At 41.2% G+C, this 19,906-nt stretch overlaps 1 protein-coding gene across 1 annotated transcript in view; it reads left to right on the top strand.

Moving 5' to 3' along the window:
• The first annotated feature begins 998 nt into the window (after window positions 1-998).
• LOC140356693 (uncharacterized) overlaps window positions 999-19,906 on the top strand; it is a 30,746-nt gene continuing 11,838 nt past the window's right edge. The window contains exons 1-8 of the mRNA XM_072441846.1: window positions 999-2,056; window positions 2,192-2,394; window positions 3,006-3,171; window positions 3,456-3,506; window positions 3,587-3,693; window positions 14,615-15,161; window positions 17,600-17,803; window positions 18,784-18,945. Of these exons, the coding sequence (XP_072297947.1) occupies window positions 1,025-2,056; window positions 2,192-2,394; window positions 3,006-3,171; window positions 3,456-3,506; window positions 3,587-3,693; window positions 14,615-15,161; window positions 17,600-17,803; window positions 18,784-18,945 (2,472 nt within the window). The 5' untranslated portion in view covers window positions 999-1,024. The remainder of the gene's footprint in view (window positions 2,057-2,191; window positions 2,395-3,005; window positions 3,172-3,455; window positions 3,507-3,586; window positions 3,694-14,614; window positions 15,162-17,599; window positions 17,804-18,783; window positions 18,946-19,906) is intronic.

Here is a 19,906-nt window from a genome sequence, read left to right as displayed (position 1 = left end):
CATACAGAGGTTTTACTGGAAGCTTCTGTTGATGCTCTTTATGAAAAATGTATTGCTTTTTGTCACATATCAGATAGCAAAGTGTTTTTTGTACTAACCAATAAACCATAGCTAACTAGCTAACTTTCTTACTCTCATAGCTATTCTCATTATTATGTCTGGGAATATGCCAGTAGTTACAGCCAAATAAGTTTAGTGGTGGTATTTAAAGTATTGGAAACATTTGTCTCAACTAATAACCTACAAAACACTTCTAAATTAATCTTACTTACTTATCTTGGTATGTTGATATAGCCTGAAAATTATAAAGGTTTTCATGGAGGCTATTGTCCATGCTCTTTATGAAAAATTTGAATGAAAAAAACAATACATTTCATCAGTTTGCACAATGTTGTTTTCTAATTAATAAACCATAGCTAACTTGCTAACTTTCTTACCCTCATCGCCATTTGCCTTGTTTAGTCTGGAAATATACCATTAAGTACAGCCCAAAAAAATGTGTTCCTGTGATTTCACAAAAAAGCGTCTCTGAACAACCAACAAAACACTTCAGAATTAATCATCTTTTAAAGCACACCCACAACAGTTCTAGATCAAATCATTAAAGTGAATCTGCTATTTGTGTATTGATTGAAAGCATTGTTAATCCACTGGACAAAGGAAACATGGGAAACACAGTATTCCAGAAGGCAAACATTGCTCCTGGTGTAATCTAAATTGTAAAAAGCCCTTCAATGGACTGTTTTCTTTTAAGTGTGCCTAGGTCATAAACACAGTGATTCTTGCATTACATTACCATTAAATACCATGTTATTTTTGTGTATATCTTCAATTTTCAAACATAATTAATACATTTTTTGAGCACATTGTAACTTCCACATTGACTGGGAATATTTAGATAAACAATAGTGACCTTCCAAAAAATAAACTGAACTGAACATCCCTCATAAATGTTATTTCTTATTTTATGCTTTTCTCTCACAGGATTCTATATTTTAAGTTTAAAACAAACACCGGTTGAAGTATGAGAAGCGGTGAGAAGGGCGACAGTGCAAGTGAAACCTCCTCCTTGAACGAAAGATCCAATCAGCAACTACTTCCTGTTTGGGTCGACCACACCAATACACCAGATGATGCCAGCTCGGGTGGGACATCCAGCACTCCTCCTTATGCACTCAAGAACGATCCCAAGTCCAGCCTCAAAAGCCGACTCAAAACTCTCCTTCGCCTAAACCAAAAAACTGAGCAGGACGATTCGGATGTTAGCGTGAGCAGCATCAAAATCCTCCCAAACGGAACACGAGTTAGCCCTCCGGTTAGTCCTTTGCCTGGAAGAAAAGACAACATTTATCACAGTGATTCGAGTCAAACTTCCGATAAGAATTTTCTGAAGTACGAACAAGAAGATTCACTACTCACAAGTATCCACCCGGCAGAGTATTATGCCGAAAAAGTTGAGATCTACAACTTGAAATACGCCTATTTAAAGTCATGGCCTGGCTTGCTACGACTGCTAGCCGGATTAGAACTCCTTTTTGGCGGGATGGTCTTTGCGTGCGTCATTGCGTACATCCAAAAAGACAGCGAATGGTCCAACGCGTACGGAATTTACAACGGAGCGTACAACAACGGACACGGTATTTCTGGATACAGCTACCGCGGGCCAATGACGCCGTTTGTGCTAGCCATAGGCGGCGTCTCTTGGATCATCACGTTTCTTCTTTTGGTTGTCGGAATGACGATGTACTACCGAACGATTTTGCTTGACTCCCCCTGGTGGCCGCTGACGGAAGGGTTTGTGAATATAGCGATGTTCTTGTTGTACATGTCGGCTGGGATTGTGTACGTGAATGATTTGAACCGGGGAGGACTGTGCTTCTCGACAATAGGGGTGAATCCGATGATGGCCAGCCTCTGTCGGGTGGAGGGAGGGCAGATGGCGGGAACAGCGTTTGTTTTCATCAACATGGTTCTGTACCTGGGCAGCTTCCTGGTTTGTCTGAAGATGTGGCGGCACGAGGCGGCGAGGAGAAAGCTGGAGTACTGTCTAGATGAGGTGAGTACAAACTGAAGTTCAGATGACTTCAAATTATTATCAAAACTGAACTGAAATCTAACCCGCCAATTTTCCGAGTAGGTGTAACTTAAGTAGTATTGTTTTAAAATGTCTACGTTTTACTTGTTCTTTCAGCCCAGTGAGGTTCCAAACTTGATACCACTGGAGCCACACAAACCAAAGCATATTTCCTTCAGGGACCAAACGGACCTGGATCAAAGTAAAAGTGTAAATGTTCTTAATTCTGAACGAGCTCCAGTGGAACCCATCTTCGGTAAGACCGGAGCCGCCACCACCACGAGGAAGACTCGCGTGCATGTCATCGCAGACTACATCATGTGAGCAAAACTGGTTATATTCATGGTAGTTTAGCTCAACCGTTCCACTGTGGTTCCAGAAGTACATTTCCCATTAATTTTCCACTTCGATTTGTTTCCGGACCTCCAAGTGGGCGATCACTGTGAGCTCTATTATTAATAAATCTAAGGTTTTTTAATGTCAAAGATTCTGATTTAATTAAGGGTTTCTGAGGGTGATATAAGAAAGAAATGTGCAAATGGAAAGTCCACGAATATCATGGATGGACCTGGACTGAAGCGCTTCCATTTGCAGGAGAGAGGGTGGTTCATCTAATATATGGAGATTTCATCCATCTACAGGCCAGGGTCGTGAGATGGTGAGATGGGGTGAGGCGTCTTTGAGGGAGGATGGGGCCCATGTCATTTATGGCTTTATATGTCAGGAGAATATTTTTTTTATTAAAGACTCAACATAAAGCCAGTGAAGGAACTGAAACTATGCTCTCTCCATTTAGTTCCTGTTCGTTCCTCTTGCATTTTTAACCAGTTGAAGGTTTTCTTTCATTCGTTTTTCTACCATAGATTCACATTAACCCAATCTTTTGAAAGTTGTTTCTAATAACTGCTGTATTTGTGTTTGTTTGTTCCAGGAAGTACCCCGAGATCACGAGTGTGGAGCAGAGAGAGGAGTACCGGGCCATTTTCACTGACCAGTACCAGGAGTATAAAGACCTGCACCGCGACATCAGCGAGACCCTCAGCAAGTTCCGACAGCTGGACGCACTGATGGAGCGGCTCCTGAGGGACAACACTCAGGTCAGACCATGAGCAAAACTGTGCTCAATGGAATCTGGGGTTAGAGTTTGAATATGTATATACCTGGATCACTGGTTTTACTGAGGAGTGAACTGAACAATGAAGTCTTTAATCCTGGTTCTCTGCAACGCATTTATTATGGCATTCATTTGTGGGCTGGAAATTATTGTCCCAGGGGAAACGTAAATATGACAACAACTAAAGGCTCTTACTTTCACTCACATTTTGAAATTGGGTGTTTCCTTTTTAATTAAACAATAATTATGTTTTCTCCTCTGTTCCAGAATCCACAAAGAATACAAAGCATAATGCAAAAGTTGGAAGAGAAGAAGAATGTAAGTAGGACAGATATTCAAATGCCTCTGTATCAGGTCTTTGAATAATGTTAGACATTTCTCTGATCCGTCTCTTCCAGGATCCATCCTTCTGGGAGAAAAAGGAACGCTGTGATTATTTAAAGGCTAAACTCAGCCATTTGAAAAACCGAATTTACACTTTTGACCAAAACACTGAACATAGATAGCAGAAGATATAAGAAAAAGTCTTTAGTGCATGAAAATTATTATACATCAATTTATTTAAATAGTGTTTAAATACTCTGTTTTGTACAATAAATATTTTGTTTATATTTGGTACCAGTTTTTATTCTTAAACTTCTAATTATATATAGTCTTTTATGGGAACAAGGTCCCGGTTCTTGAACTCCTCCATTTGGGGCAAAGACTTTTCACCTGGAGAGGACAAGAGACATTTTTCCTGAGTTGGAGTTGCTGATTTTCATCCGAGCCGCTAAATCTATCCCAGTGCATTTTACAGTTCATGTAAACAGCTGAGATGAGATTGCGTGGTCCCCAAACCGGACGCCCTCTGACCTCTGACTGCGCCTACAAATTCTGTCCATAAGAAGAATAAACAGAACCGGTGACAAAGGGCAGCCCTGGAGGAGCCCAACACGGGGGACTAGGGCTGGGAATCACAGGGTCCCTCACGATTTGATGACATACACGGCTCACAATACGATAATATCACAATTTTGTGATACATGTGATAATTGATATATTGCACATGATATGATATGATAAATCACTACTTTTTAAAACCTGTTACCACCCACCTGCTCGCCGGCGAGCATTTTCCATATCTCAAATATTCTCTTACATCATCACTTTTATTTCCGTGGTCAATACCAGCAAGCCATATATCATTTTAAAGCTTATTTTCTCAACAAAACGAATATGTCATTGATTTACATTGAATAATATGCCCCAAGAAGCAATTGCCAATAGTTTGTGAGAAAGTCTCAACTTTTACAAACGCATGTCCTACCTGTTTGCTGTTTATGACGGACGAAACGGCTTTAATTCTGTACATCCTTGTACTCAGTCTGTCCGTAAGGAACCATTGAAAAACAATATCCACTTGTATTTTTCCTGAAGTTATCCGATTTCGAGATATTGTCAAGTAAACAAAGTTTTCTTCGTTGACGATAGTCAGAGAATGCGCTCGTCCGGCGCATTTCTCCGTCCATAACAAATTACCTGTTTGACTTATAAGATGGTGTTTGGCATCGATCTCTTCCTTAGACTGTTTCCTACAGAATGAGACCATCCATGTTCTCTACAGCCAGAAAAAAATGTGCCGGTTCCGACGCGCGAAGCTAACGTGTTTGTAGCCACATAGCTAACGTCAGTAGTGACTTAGCGGACTTTTGATTGACATATTCTAGCCAATAGCTTTCGAATGGGGGGCTGGACTTTGAACTTATTCACACAGAATCCTCTGTAATCTCCTGCGTAAGGCTGTAAAGAGGAGGAGAGGAGAGGAGGGGACTAGAATCTGCGCATAACGTTTTCTGATTTTATTAGCCTTTTGAATGCGCATTTTGTTAGATATATGCATTATTATATCAATACAAAAATAAAAATATTCTATTTTTTTTTTCACCTTTATATGGGAAATTCATGGGTAAACTCATATTTACACATTTTCACATACATTGTTTTTAGCAGTTATAATGGGTATTAGTGGCCTACAAAACATCAAAATGTATGTTTTATGATCATATAGGAGCTAAAATTGTAATAAAACAGTTTGGCACAGTTGGCACATATTTGGATCACTTGTTTCGAATATACTTTTTGATACAAAAAGGTCAACAGCACCAAAATGCCTGTTCCTAAAGATCTGAAACTTTACACAGTTGTTGTCAATAAGAGAAACATCATGTACAGAGAACAGCATATGCACACAATGAAGTATGTCATGCTCAGGACCATTACAAATTGACAATATTCAGGCGAGACTAAGAAAAGGATGTTTTGTTTATGTTTGGGCCTCTGTAGTGTAAGTTCTGAAGCCCTGACAGTGTGACATGTGCACATCTGCAGAAACTAGAAGGCCTAAGCTTTTTAATGATGCATCACACTTGCATGTGGAACATAAGATCCATCCTTTTAATAAGCAATGCCATTTGGGTATGTCCAACCATTGTGCACAGGGCGAAAATAGGTGGATGGTAACAGGTTGTTAAGAACCCAATACATTTTGACATGTTTTTTTTGTGGTTAAATCAAGACCTGCACAAACTCAAAATGAAATACACATATTTTAATCATCAAAACAGTCAAAATGTCGGTTTGCATAAAAACATTTCCTTTCTTTAAACAAGCAACAAAACTGTGGTGCGATCACAAAATTATTCAGGAAAGTTTACCAAAAATTAATGGCAATATATCGATACAACAGCCCACAATATCTATACTGTATCGCCAACTATAGTATCACGATATATTGATATATTGATATTTTGGTACACCCGTACTGGGAACAGGTCTGACTTACTGCCTGCAATGCTAACACTGCTCCTGTCAAACAGGGACTGGACAGCCCTGAGCAAAGGGCCCGGACCCCGTACTCCCGGAGCAAGCCCCAAAGGACACCCTGAGGGACACGGTCGAAAGCCTTCTCCAGATCCACAAAGCACATGTGGACTGGTTGGGCAAACTCCCATGAGCCCTCGAGCACCCGATGGAGAGTATAGAGCTGGTCCAGTGTTCCACGACCAGGACGAAAAGCACACTTCTCCCTCTGAATCAGAGGTTTAATTTATTTATCAGTCGGACTCCTCTCTCACTGCATCTAAAACTTGTGCTACTTTGGCTTTTTCTGGTGGTAGAAATGTCTGGGTTTCTGACGACATCTCAACATTCTATAAATCAATATTATTCAATACAGAAGGCCAGGCAGCAGAAATGGATATGGCTAAAATACTGTTTTCTGTTGAAATGCAGTAAGTTATTGGGTCTAGTGAGTCACTAATAGGAATGATAATGTGCTGTATTTGTGATTTTACCTTTGGATATTCCTCTGGATATTTCATAGGGAAGTACAATGTATTCAATAGGTAAATGTGGCTGTTTCCGCTACAAGAGGTACGTTTTCCTATTGATTGCATTGGACTTTACCATGAATTATCTAAAAGGTAAATTAATCTCATTCACTCATGTTGAACCTGATTATTTCTCTTAAACATAAGACATAAGGAAAAAATATCTGCGTTTTAAAACATTGCTTTTAGCTGCCCTCCATCTGTATCAAATGCTATTGGCAGATGGAAAGTTATGCCACTACGTGAACGCAGCCTTTTTATTAAAGAATGGTACTTCCCTGATTTGGATAGGGTCAATACACAGCTCAGGAATGATTGAGTTCAGGTTCAGGAATATTTAATCCAAGCTTTCAAACCTAAAATTAATCTGACTAATTACTAAATGAATTATGGTTTAAAGTGTGTGAAACGTTTGATAACCTCTCCACTGCACTGGGCCTTTTAACTGACTCCAAAGTTGTCTTAATGAGGTACTCACTCAGTTCATCATGTAGTCCATTATCATCATTTAAACCTTTCTCTTTCATGGCGTAAGTTCACTGCTCGTCGTAATGACATAAGTCGTGCGGACGTGTTGTGCGCAGGCTCTGGTCCGCGGAGGAGCAGAGGATAATATTACCTCCTCCTCGTGTGTGGAACGATCCTCCGGAGTTTCGCCGCTGGAAAAGCCGTCAGCAGAAGATGAGTCGCGTTTGACGCACAGAGACGCGCGCGCGGCGGGATGAGAGCGCGTGCGGGCTCCACGGGACACGGGAGACACGCACAGGCCACGGAGGGAAACTTCAGCCCCGGGGAATTGAAGTTGTTTAGTCCGTTAATGCGTTAAAGGAACTGGGGATTTTTTCAACTTGATGTGAGAAGAGAGAGCAAAGTTTACCAGCGACGGCCGTTGGACTTTGGTAAGTTCGTGTTTGAATGAATGTGGAAAAACGAAACAATTCAAAGTTGTAAAGCAGGTTGTTTAACCACGATGGCCACCACAAATGTTTAAGGAGGACCTATGATATGATGTGTGTTTGTAATTCTATTTAACATGACCCTACACGTCACTCAATACGTGCTGAGCGAATCACACGTGATTAAAGGAGACATTATGCTTTTTTAACCTTGTTTCATCAGTGTTTCCACATAATCAGTGTACAGTGTCTATTTCAGTTCACTGCTTGGTTATTAAAACAGTTTAGATTGTTTTTTGGTCTGAAAACATGAAAAACAACCGCATTATGGATATTAGTGACCACCAGCTGCTTAGCCTCCGCTTTTTACTTTTCAATTTTTTTAAGTCATTATGGCAACAACAATAAAAGTTTGAAGTGGGTGGGACGGTAACTGCGGCTTGATTTATTAGAAAATTCCTGTTTTCACCTACCCCCTATCCCTGCCCACATCCCTGTAGGTAGTTGAGGGCAGATGTAGCTTCAGAAAAGCTCACTACTTCTCTACCCCACACACACACACACACACACACACAGTTTTGTTACCAAAGAATCAATACTCAAAATGTATTAGATATCTCACAATGATAATATAAACGCTATTTTAAATGTGCTGTACTGGATTTTTGCTGTCTTAAAACGTGTCCACATGCACTTACCTAATGCAATCCTAGTATCCTAATTATGCACCGCGATGCGTGTATAAGCGAGGACAGAGGGAGATTTGTTGTCATGGTAAGGCTAACAACAACTAGCATGCAAGCAGTGCACTTCTTGCTTTCCAGAAAAAAAGTGCTGCAGACAATGTACTGGGGCAAAATAGATTTGACTCTATTACATGAAAGAAATCAGGTTCAGCCCTAGTTTTAGGATCAATCAGTATCAGATTTTCCAACCCTAATCTTGTGTGTTTGGTTGTGTGTGTGTGTGTGTGTTTGTTTGTTTGTTTGTATGATGCCATGGCCTCAGGTCAAGGCAGGTTTAGGGCGGCACTTGCTGCTCCTGTCACCTGGGCCCTGCTCCTGTGCTGTCAGTGTGCTCTGTCTGAATAATTGAAGCTGTGAGGTAGAGTTGCAGTTGAGTTGAGTTGAGTACCAAAGATGTGCTCAGAGGAGTTCCCAGACTGGGGCAGGATTGAGGTGACCAAAGTAACTTAAGTAAGACCAGGGGCACAGCTGACTTTAGTCTTCTGTTTGAATTTGCTTTAAATTCTCTCCTCAGTCACACTGGATGTAAGCTACTACTAAGTCTGTCTCATTAACACATTTACATTTTTTAAAACTATAACATTATTAGATATTTATTTTTTGAGTTAACAATATTGATTTAAAAGGGCTTAAGCGTGATCTGAAAAGTCAAGATAACCTGGTCTGCCATTTTACCAAGAGAACAGACCCACCGGGAAATTAAACAATTCCTCGACCGTGCATTCGTTGGACGTGCATCTGCTGTCCAAAGCGTCTGCCTTCAAATGCACAGGCATGCAACTGGGTGTGTCCGGAGCAGTTTGGACGCCGCTGTCTGAACGCAGCATAACTCCTTTACCTTTGGAGCTACGTCATGGGGTCACATAAGAGACAGTTGGAGAAGAAGCTTCAGCTGCATTTGGAGAATCTGAGCATCCTGACCAATGGCAAGAACAATGAGGGAAGTCATGTGTCTCTACAGCAGTGTGATGAAAACACCCACAGACAAACTAAAATAAGCGCACCTCTTTCTCCTGTACTGCGCTGAATTTAAAGAAACATTCTACATGAAAGTAAATATAAAATATAGCCGCAAGCGGCAATGATCGGCCCTCGCCACGCCGCCGCTACGCCGCAAGAGGAGGGGGCGCTAACGCGCCCCAATTGTCCTTTTATTACATCTACTGCTGAATCTGTGACGCTGTCACATCTTCTCCCCTTTGTTTTACCATCAAAAAGCAATTTTATTTTGAATTCTTGGCAAAATGTGCGGCTTTGCCGCACAGACACCGTGACTCTTAGAATAAAAATGTGGATAACTTTTGATGGTCCACCCCTGAAGATGAGTCTCACCAAATTTCAGGTGAATATGTCTAACGCCCTAAGAGGAGTTCGTGAAAGTCTGAAGTGTAAACATTGGGCGATTTCCCCATTGGAATAACATGGAAGGTTTCGATCATCGTTACGGCAAAGCCATAACAATTATGACTGATTCTAATTTGACGCAATTCGGACTTTATCTGCGCAAACGGCAGAAATGTTAAATTTGGGAGATTTCTGAAATTCTAGCCGTGAGACCGTGAGAGGTATCAATGTAATTTGGATAACTTTTGATGTCCCACTCCTCAGTAGCATTTTCACCAAATTTCAGCTTTTTAGGGCCACCGCCCTGGGAGGAGTTCGTAAAAGTACAACGTTTGGAAAAACTCCGAAGTCATGTTTAGCCATTTTTGAAGCAATATGGCCGACATTTGGTTGGGCGGACGGCGTTGCCGTAATAATATTTTTTACTTCTCTTGTCACCATCTACCTCTGCGCCAAATTTCATGATTCTACGATCTGATTTTTTTTGGGTCATTTCCATCTCTCAATGCATTTTTGGTACATTTGGGGGCGCTGACGCGCCAATTTTTTTAATTTTAGAAAAAGGAAATAGCCAGAATGTAGAGAGGCACGATTTTTAGAGGTGTGCTAATTTTTGTGACTTTTTGTCAATGTTCACTGGGTGAAAAATAGGGGGGTTGGTCCCGAGAAGAAGAAGAAAGAAAGAATATTAAAGCCGCAAGCGGCATCCAACGGCCCTCGCGGGCCGCCGGCCTTCCGACTCTGCGCTTTCGACTTGATAAAGATGGCGCCCTTATTGTGTTTTGAATTAAAAAAGAACTTGACAGACGGCGACACATTGGACATGGCCAATCCAGTGCAAATGAACACAAATGTCAGTCAAATTTGCTGCGCCGCCGCACAGAGACCGTAGCACTTAAAATATAAATATGGATAACTTTTGATGCCCCGCTTGTGTAGATCATATTCCCAAAGTAAAGCTTGATCAAGCTATTGCCCACGGAGGAGTTCGTTAAAGTGTGAAGCATAAATTTGAACATTTCAAAGATTTGGCGTTTTCCCATTTGTGACAGTATATTTGCAGCTCCACGGCACAGAGACCGTAGCACTTAAAATCAAAATATGACTAACTTTTGATGCCCCGCTTGTGTAGATGATTCTCCCCAAATATGAGTTTGATTGGACAATCGCCCTAGGAGGAGTTCGTTAAAGTGTGAAGCGTAAAAATGTGGTCATTTTAGAGATTTTGCTGTTTTCCCATTTCTGACATATATTTGCAGGTCCGCCACACAGAGACCGTAGCACTTAGAATCAAAATATGACTAACTTTTGATGCTTCCCTTGTGTAGATGATTTCCCCCAAATATGAACTTGATCGGGCTATTGCCCATGGAGGAGTTTGTTAAAGTGTGAAGCGTAAAAATGTGGTCATTTTAGAGATTTCGCTGTTTTCCCATTTGTGACATATATTTGTGGGTCAGCCACACAGAGACCGTAGCACTTAGAATCAAAATATGGATAAATTTTGATGCCCCGCTTGTGCAGATGATTTTCCCCCAATATGAGTTTGATCAGACAATCGCCCTAGGAGGAGTTTGTTAAAGTGTGAAGCGTAAAAATGTGGTGATTTGAGCGATTCTGCAATTATCCCATAAGGATAACATGGGATGTTTCTGTCATCGCTACGGTTACGCAGTACAAAATATGACTTTGGCTCTCATACTTTTATGATCAGGATGGCAAACTAGAATTTTGTGCAAACTATCATGTCATTTGGAAAAACTCTATTGTTTATAGGCCAGAATTTTGGGTAAAGTTTAGACAATTTTGGTAAAACTAATTTTTGACCTTCAATGTTAATTTAAAGGTCACTCTGTAGGGGGCGCTATCGCGGCCATTTCAATTTTGTCAGCCTAAACTGGTCCAAACTAGAAAGTTTAACAACTGATTCAAATTTGGTCCTAATCGGACTGGTTTTGATCAAATGGGAGCAATTTTTAGATCTGCAATATTCCAAAATAAGTTGTCCAACTTTGCGGCTGCGCCTCACACAGACCGTAAAAGGTATCTCAAAAAATTTGATAACTTTAGATGCCCCACTTGTCCAGAGGACGTACACCGATTTTGAAGTCGGTGGGCAAAACGCCCTAGGAGGAGTTCGTCTAACACAGCGTGTTTTCATTTTCAAAGGAAGATGGCGGCCATAGGGTAAGTCTGGGGGCGTGGCCACAATAATATATTTTTTTTGTCCTCACGAGAGGAATGTGTGTCCCGAATTTCGTAGCTCTACGGCAAAGTTGACCCCGGGGCGTCTCCCATAGGCGCAATGTATTTTGACTTTTGTCGGTGGCGCTGTCGCGCCATCTTTTAACGAAAAAAAAAATGGCCCAGAAAAAATCAAATTTTTCGCCGATTCTGAATTTTGGGCAAAGTTTGGTGAGTTTTTGAGCATGTTCAGGGGGTCAAATTAGAGCTCAAAAAGCAGAAGAACAAGACAAATAATAAAAATTAAAAAAATGATAATATTTTTAGCAAAAACAATATAGCCGTTTCCACTATAACAACAAATTATACATCGTTTGAAAGCTCTAAGCCTTCCCCATGCCGCCATGGGGTGGAATCATCATTACGAGCGCTTACGCGCTCGTCACTCCCTATTCCGTCGCGATGCCCCGCCCACTCCCCATAGACTTCCATTGATTTGAGCAGATACAAGCATGGCCCATGCCTGCGGCATGGACTCTCGCGTACAGGACGATGCCAGGAGGGTTTTTGGAGGAATGCAGCGCTTCGCGCTGCTGTTTTCAACAATGAGTGAATGGGCTACGCCCATTCACTGTTGACTTTTTCTGTCATAGCAGGAGTAAGTATGCATGATCCATGCCTTCGGCATGGGCTAGTTCACTGTACTTGCCAGGGGCGACGGGGTACCAAACATGCATGGGATGACGACCGCTTCGCGGTCGTCATCCCAATTTAAAGTGCTCGTTTAGTGAGTACTTTTGCACGGGCTTCGCCCGTTTACAACGGTAAAGTTCCATTTTCCTACTACTAATTAGTATGCACGGGGCGTGCGTGAGTGAAGGAGTGCGTTAGTGAGTGTTTGGAAGTGGGCGAGCACTACGTGCGCACCTTCGCAGCCGTGCTTCGCACGGCCTTACGAGATTAATAGGCCTCTCGCCAGCTTGTGGCGCTCGGGCCTAATGACTTATTAGCACCTGAAACTCCTGATGGTGAAAACCAACAACATTACAAGCACATTTACAGAACATGCTGATAATTCATGGGTTTCAGTCACGTGACTTATTTGTTGTCAGAAAAGGAATCCTTCGTTTTGAGACTTTTTTTTGGCACAGCCCACAGTGTAGCATGCAGCTTTCGCCCTCAAGATGGCAGTAGCAACAAGTGGGTCACGTTATTTCGGAGCTATGAATACAGACTCACCATCAGCAGCTCCGTCTCTGTGAGAGACATAGCAAATATTCCACTAAATCCTGTCCTTTAGTTGGTTAAAGTTCATCAACTGCACACTGAGCTCTGCAGGACCAGCATACTGTATGCAAATGAGAGGTTTTGGTTTCTTTAGACATAAACAAATGCTTCAATGTGATACACAAATAAAGTGAGTGACGGCGCTGTGGCCCTAAAAGTATGTGTTTTCATTCTTTTATAAAGATTGGTAGGTATGCAGATTATTGTATAAAATCCAAGGTAGTACAACTTTTAATTCAGTACAAACACATGGTGCAAAGGAAACCATCAGGCCGATTTGCACATTGGATCGTGGGATGCCCAAGCCCTGACCATGAACCATAGCCACCGTTCTGAGCCAATGGCAGCGCTTATTGATGCGTCACTGCAATTTAGCCTTTAGCGACTAGCTACATCTGGTAGTTCACAGTCCAGTTTTTCTCCCACGTGCTGCTTGAGCAAAGTAGAGCAAGTCCAAGCTAAAGATAAAAAGACTAGCAATATTCTGTCATTTTAATAGATGGATAGACATGGGGATGCCTCATACCTCCTACGCTAAAGGACCTAAGAAATGAAGCATAAAGGTTCCTTTTTCTAACTCCTTTCTGACTCAGCCATGACTCAGCAGACTATTCAGACGAGCAGGAAGTTCCTTGCCAATTAGAGGTACTCAGAATCAAGATTAGTTATAGAAACAGGTCTATTAGACTTCCCGTTCAAATCTGATCAGCCTCTTCATGGTCACATTTGATTTCACTGTAACCAGCAGATTGTCATTTACATGTTTTTATTTTCGAAATCACACGAGGTACAGGGATGTGGGCGTGGATAGGGGGAGATGAAAACAGGAATTTTCAGAGCACTCGAGCCTAAGGTGCATCAAAATACAACCTTGAGTAAACAAATTATGAGGAAATACTGTTGTAACAGTTGTGTTAATAGTCCAATAAAGTTTTTTTTGCGTAATGTATTCCCTAGAAATTTTATTTATTAAATCAATAATTTTTTTTGGTCAAAAATACATTGAAATAATAGGGTTTTCACTCCACAGATCTGACATGTACCTAATTAGGCTTTGTGGCACCAAGTTTAGTACATCTGGATTAGAGGTGAAAAATATATGGAAAAATGTATATTATATATATTATAAGTTATCTTAAAAATGGGAGTGCATTGTTCATTGTAAAAAAAAGTAGTTATGCTACAATAAGAGATGATTAAAAATACATTTTTATATTGTATGTTTAAGGGATATAAGGTGATATTTCTGCACTTTAATTATTTGCCTTATAATTCAACATTAAATAATACGATTACAGACATGTTTTAACACATTTCTGTTGGACTATTGTTTCAGGATACTGTAATAAATATTCAAGTTTTACGCGATACTTGAAACTCACCCAAGACATTCACTGGCACATTTTAGTACAGTCATTGAGAAAATATCATTTGAATATTGATATTGAGGTAATGCAACAAAACAAACATAATTATTCATTTTGGCCATGATTGCTGGGTACACAAGTTATTTTATGTGTTATACTTAAAAATATTATGCCTTCACATCCCTTTAAACTCCTGTCCCTCTTGCAGGTGAATCCCCCTCTCTTCTGCAGCATGTATGACCCACAACACTACGACAGCCCGCCTCTGTACAGCCCCAAGTACAGCATCACCCCCAGCCTGTACCCGCCCAGGAGCGTGCACTCACCCCCGGGCCGTTACGGGGACTACAGCTACTCCCTCCCCGACGACGGCTACTACACGGAGGAGCGGCCCCAGCACTTCTACCGCTGGTTCTCTCCGCCCGGCTTCGTCAAGACCTTCCAGGGGGCCACGGTCCTCATGAGCTTCCTGATCTTCGCCTGCGTGGCCCCCACCCTGGTCTGGGACGTGAACGGGTTTGGGTACGGCGGGTTTGTGGGGGCGAGCGGCGGCGGGGTGGGGGGATCCGGGCCCGGGTACTACGGGGGGAGTTATGGGTACGGAGGGTCTTACATGACACCGCATGCAGCCAAGTCGGCCATGATCTCGATGGCGGCGGTGAACTTCCTGGTGTCCCTGGGCTTTTTGGTGGGCAGCTTCTCCCGCTCCAGGGCCATGAGGGGCTGCAGGTTCTACCTCACGGTGTTCATCTGCGACATCATACTGGCTGTGCTGCAGGTGAGATGGAGTCTGCACACGACAACTTATTACATGAACTAGAGCATGGAAAAGTGTCGAATACCCGTTTTCCACCAAATCCTGGTTCTTGGCTAGTTAAGAGCCGATTGGTTTTCCGATTGGTTTTCCACAAAATAACAACAAGTCTTTGTTGCCACAGGAACATATTGTTTACTAGCCAGCAGTTAGCATTTTTTTTTTTTTTCTAATAAACATTCATAGACCTGAAATTCTCTTTGTCTATCTCAAACTTGATCACTTGGCAAGTCGATGCTAAATGGAGTTACGTCAAATCAAACGTTCCTTCACATACAAATGAACGATGAACCCTGTCCCCATATGGAAATACATAACATGTTTGTGTTATTTATGTGGTCTCCTCACCAGTAACAAGTAAAAGAGGATGTTCAGGTAATGCGAGAACTCAAAGTAAGTTAGCATACAGCTCAGATGCTATTTATTATCTAAAATAAAACACGGGTTTGCACACTTAACAATGACTTTTTAAGAGGTTTTGACTTCAATGTGGTCAATGGATTGGTAACTCTCATATCTTCCCAGACAGTTGCTAACTGACAAATAGCATAAACATTGAACATTGCATCTACCAACTACATATATGTCTATGTCTCTTATCTACTCACTCTAGTTTTGGCTGTATTTAAAGGTAAGAGTGACTTGGTTTTGCCTTCTCCTTTACTTACTCTTTGTAAAGGCTAACAATAATATGTAACTTTTATATTTAGTATTCTACCTCAACCCGTTTTCTCATTTCTGGCCCAGATTCCGAGCCAGTTTTCAGCACCAAGAGCCAGCAGTTTTTAAGTGGAAAACGACAGAACCTTTTCTGAAACTGACACTGGCCCAGAACCGCAACCAGCTTGGTTGAAAAGTGGTATTAGTGGGATTTTCCTGACAAGCATCTGTAATTTACTTATTAAAGGTGCACTATGTAACTGTCTCGGCAATATCAACACATGTACTGTGGAACATTCCAGGCAACGCAATATAACCTCCATGAAGACAACCCTTAACGGAAAAAGTTACATAGTGCACCTTTACTTGTAGGATTCTCTTCAGAGTGCACATTTTGAGACAGTGAAATATGGAACTGCTTAACTAATACCAGACATAATGCAATCCCATGTATTTCAAAAAGTGATTGTAGAGGTCTAAACTAAACGTTAGCTTTTTTTTGTGTGCAAAAACAATTCCGTTTGTTAAATTGCTGTTTCAAGTTTCAATTATGATACGATTGCAATTCATCTTGCAGTGCTAGCACAGAGTATCAATACAATACAATATACAAAAGATACAAATATTTTTCTTTGTAAAGTCATATGTGGTGTCAGAGAAGAAACTTTGTCATTCTACCAGATCTCAGTTTGAAAGTCCCACATTCTGTAATAACATCTCAGAAAAACAGCCTATTCCAGAATTGAAGCCTTCTTTCTGTCCCAGAGCGTTTCCAGCACAAAATCTATACCTCACTTTTGTGTTTTGATCTGACTCATAGTGAGATCAGCAGCCGTCGCGCTCAAATTACACATTGTCATTTCTTACTCTGGATGAGCTGTGTGTGCAAATGCAGAGTCTTTTTACTGAAGTTTATAGAGTTGAGTAGCATTTGTCGGGCCGCTTTTGAAGAAATTGTACTTTTCTTGTCCCATTTAATTTACTTACAATTTACATAAAGGCTAAAGCTGCACTATGGTGTATTGCAGATAGAAATCGCAATTTAAGTGGCCGTAATTATGAAATTGAAAAGGGAGGAACAAAAAGTCATTTTCAGGCCACACAGGGACTTTTCCCTTCTTCCTGCTCGACCGTTATTACAGTTATTACAGTAAAAGGACGGCTAAAGCAGGCGAGGTTGAATAAGGTCAATTGCAAAACGGAATTCGATTTCTTTGCCCAAATTGTACAGCCCTCATTTTACTTTACACTTCACTATAGCAGAACTACTCATTGTACAATTTAGCAAACTTTTCTAGTGAAGGGTTGGCCACCTGCTTGTCCCCATGGAGATGTAAGTACTTTGTCCGAAATGTTCCACAGCATGGCATTACGTGTATCTATCTTAAGCTTGGATGGTACTTCCTGTATGTACATTAAACAAGCTAGATGAGATGCATGGAATCAAGCCGTCTGTGCGGGTCATTCATAGAAACAGAAAGTAGCTACAAGGCAAACCCGCTCATTCACATGCAGAACGTCCGCATATTTCCCCAGCACCTAACTGAACCACTAATAACTGAATAAATGCAAGGAAAGTTTAATATCATACTGTGGAATAAGTAAAGCTATACCACCTCCATGGAGAAAAGCAGGTTGTAATGTACGAAATGCACCGTTACGTCTATTAAAGTCATCATCATCGTTCTTTCTTGATTGTTTGCTCATATTTTGTTGTCCTCCTTTGTCCTGTTGTGTGTCAGGGGATCATAGACATTATCTTTGTGATCGGAGTGAACCCCATGTCTCAGAGCTCTCAGAGTATGCTGTACAACCCCATGTTGATGATGTGCCAGAGCGCTCCAGGGAGCCCCAGTCTGAGTGCTGCTGCTGGGGGGAGCTTCCCTGGAGGATACCCCATGTACTCCCAGTACCTCCACCACTACTGCTACATGGACCCCGAGGAGGTCAGGGCACTTCCAAATAGTTCCACCAAGTATTTTTGAAACTTATTTTTTCTTTCTTTTTTTCCTATCATTTCAAACACATTTGTGGAAAGACTGAAATCTGAACTGCTAAACTAATCCAAGAACCCCACGTACTTGTATTTCAGAGCGTGTTTGTAGAGGTCTGAACTACAGGGTTAGCAGGGTTATAAGACCCCATCAAGACACAGAGATCTTTTTCCACTTGAAATTTGTATTAGTTTCTAACAGTGTGTGTTTGGACCATATCATGTTTTTAAAGAAACAGTAACAGAGACAATGCCCTTCTAAAAGTTCAGTAGCTCTTGACCTCACCTGACTTTTTCTGATTATTTCAACAGTACACGTCTTACTAATCGCTAATAGCTACTGTTTTAACTCCACTCCAGTCCATGTAATCTCTGCTGGCAAATATGGTTATTTTACACGCGGTACACGCGGAAACGTGGGGACGAACCTGACGCGGCTGCAGGTGAGCGGTAGGTGAGTTTTAGGATTGATACGTGGCAGGACAAATGATTTATCCACGCCACGAGGAAACATGATAAAAAATTTGCTGAAAAAAATCGTCCATGCCACCTTTAAGAATAATTTGAACTTATAAAACACAACATTGAGGCATAAGAGTCCCAAATAAAAGCATAACATAGAACTTACCTGATCCTACTGATCTGAATAAATAATCCAAAAACAACAATTGGTTCAGGCAATCATGCTTGAGAACTGAAAGTAACTTATTATAGTGAGTGACTGTGCATAGTGTTTATTTCAAAGTGACTGGTCTTGAACCAACAACCCTAGCTTTCAAAGGCGAACGACAGACTGCCCAGGCAGAAATACCAGCATAAATAAGAAAAAACTCACATTGTTCATTGTTCACATTTTTGGCACACTGGGTTATTTTCACTGAACCCTGCAGTGCTGTTGCTGTTGTGTAACCTTTGCTCTGCTGTCCTCCCCAGTCTGTGGCTCTGGTGCTGGGCATGATGGTGGTCCTGGCTCTATCTTTAGCTGCGTACTACTCCTACAAAACCCGCAGTAAGATCTGGAGACACGGCAAGTCCAACATCCTCTGGGACGAACCGCAGAGGGTGCGAGCAGACAGTCCAGACCTGCTCCACTGGGTAAGGCCCACTTCTGTCCTCATACTAGTCCGAAGATTTTACTTGTCTTACTCAAGAAATGGCAGTGGGCTCAACCTAAATGTGCAAGAACGTCTTGTCCGGCGGTGCAGGAACCACTAGGGAAATGTAAGCACGTTCATGAAATGTTTGTTGTACATTCATTATAGAGAGAGGTAATTGTTGGAGAAGCAGCAGAAGTTAGCTGGCTGTAATTTCCTGACAGTGGTAGACAAGTGACAAGAGAGAAATACAGTGTTCTTGATTAAATAATTGATTCAGTTTAATTTGATGTGTTCAATGTAGGTGATTAAGTCATTAAATGGGACATAATTATTCCAAATTAACTTAAATGTTTATTGTTTGAGTAATCTTGTATTGCTCGAGTGCTTAGAGAATTCCTGTTTTCACCCACCCCCTATCCCTGCCCACATTCTTGTCGTCAGTTGTGATTATTTGAAAAAAACTAAGATACTGAGTGATATATGTAGTGTTCAACAACGTCACATAGCCCCTTTTCAAATATAAAAACATGTAAATGACAATCTGCTGCTTGTCACTCTGAAGAGGCGGGGCTTATCAGTTCTGCAGTTTTGAACAGGAAGTCAATGCACCTGATTCCATTACAAAGCCAATATTGTGGTTTACAATGATCAAAATGTAAACTAATGATCTGCTTATGTTCAATACTAAGGACCTGAAAAAATCATTATATTTCCTGTTTAAATATTGTCTTAGAGTTTGAACTGCTGACCTTCGGATTGATGGATTGGATTCGAGCCGGAGCCTCTGTCACACTGTGTTCCCAGTATAAACATTATAGCCCGTGTCACATTCAATGTAACAGTTATTGTCTTTGTAAAGAGAGAGGGTTTTTTATGTAGGGCACTCCCAGTTTCACTCTGTTTGATCATTAACCAAAGCTTGATAAGAGAAACAAAAATGTTCAGTGACACATTTAAGA

Source organism: Eucyclogobius newberryi, unplaced genomic scaffold (assembly GCF_026437365.1).
Source record: "Eucyclogobius newberryi isolate DKJ021-1_F unplaced genomic scaffold, fEucNew1.0.hap1 SCAF_12, whole genome shotgun sequence".
Taxonomy (NCBI): Eukaryota; Metazoa; Chordata; class Actinopteri; order Gobiiformes; family Gobiidae; genus Eucyclogobius; species Eucyclogobius newberryi.
The sequence above is the reverse complement of the archived record's forward strand: the minus strand, read 5'-3'. Positions and strand labels throughout refer to the sequence as shown.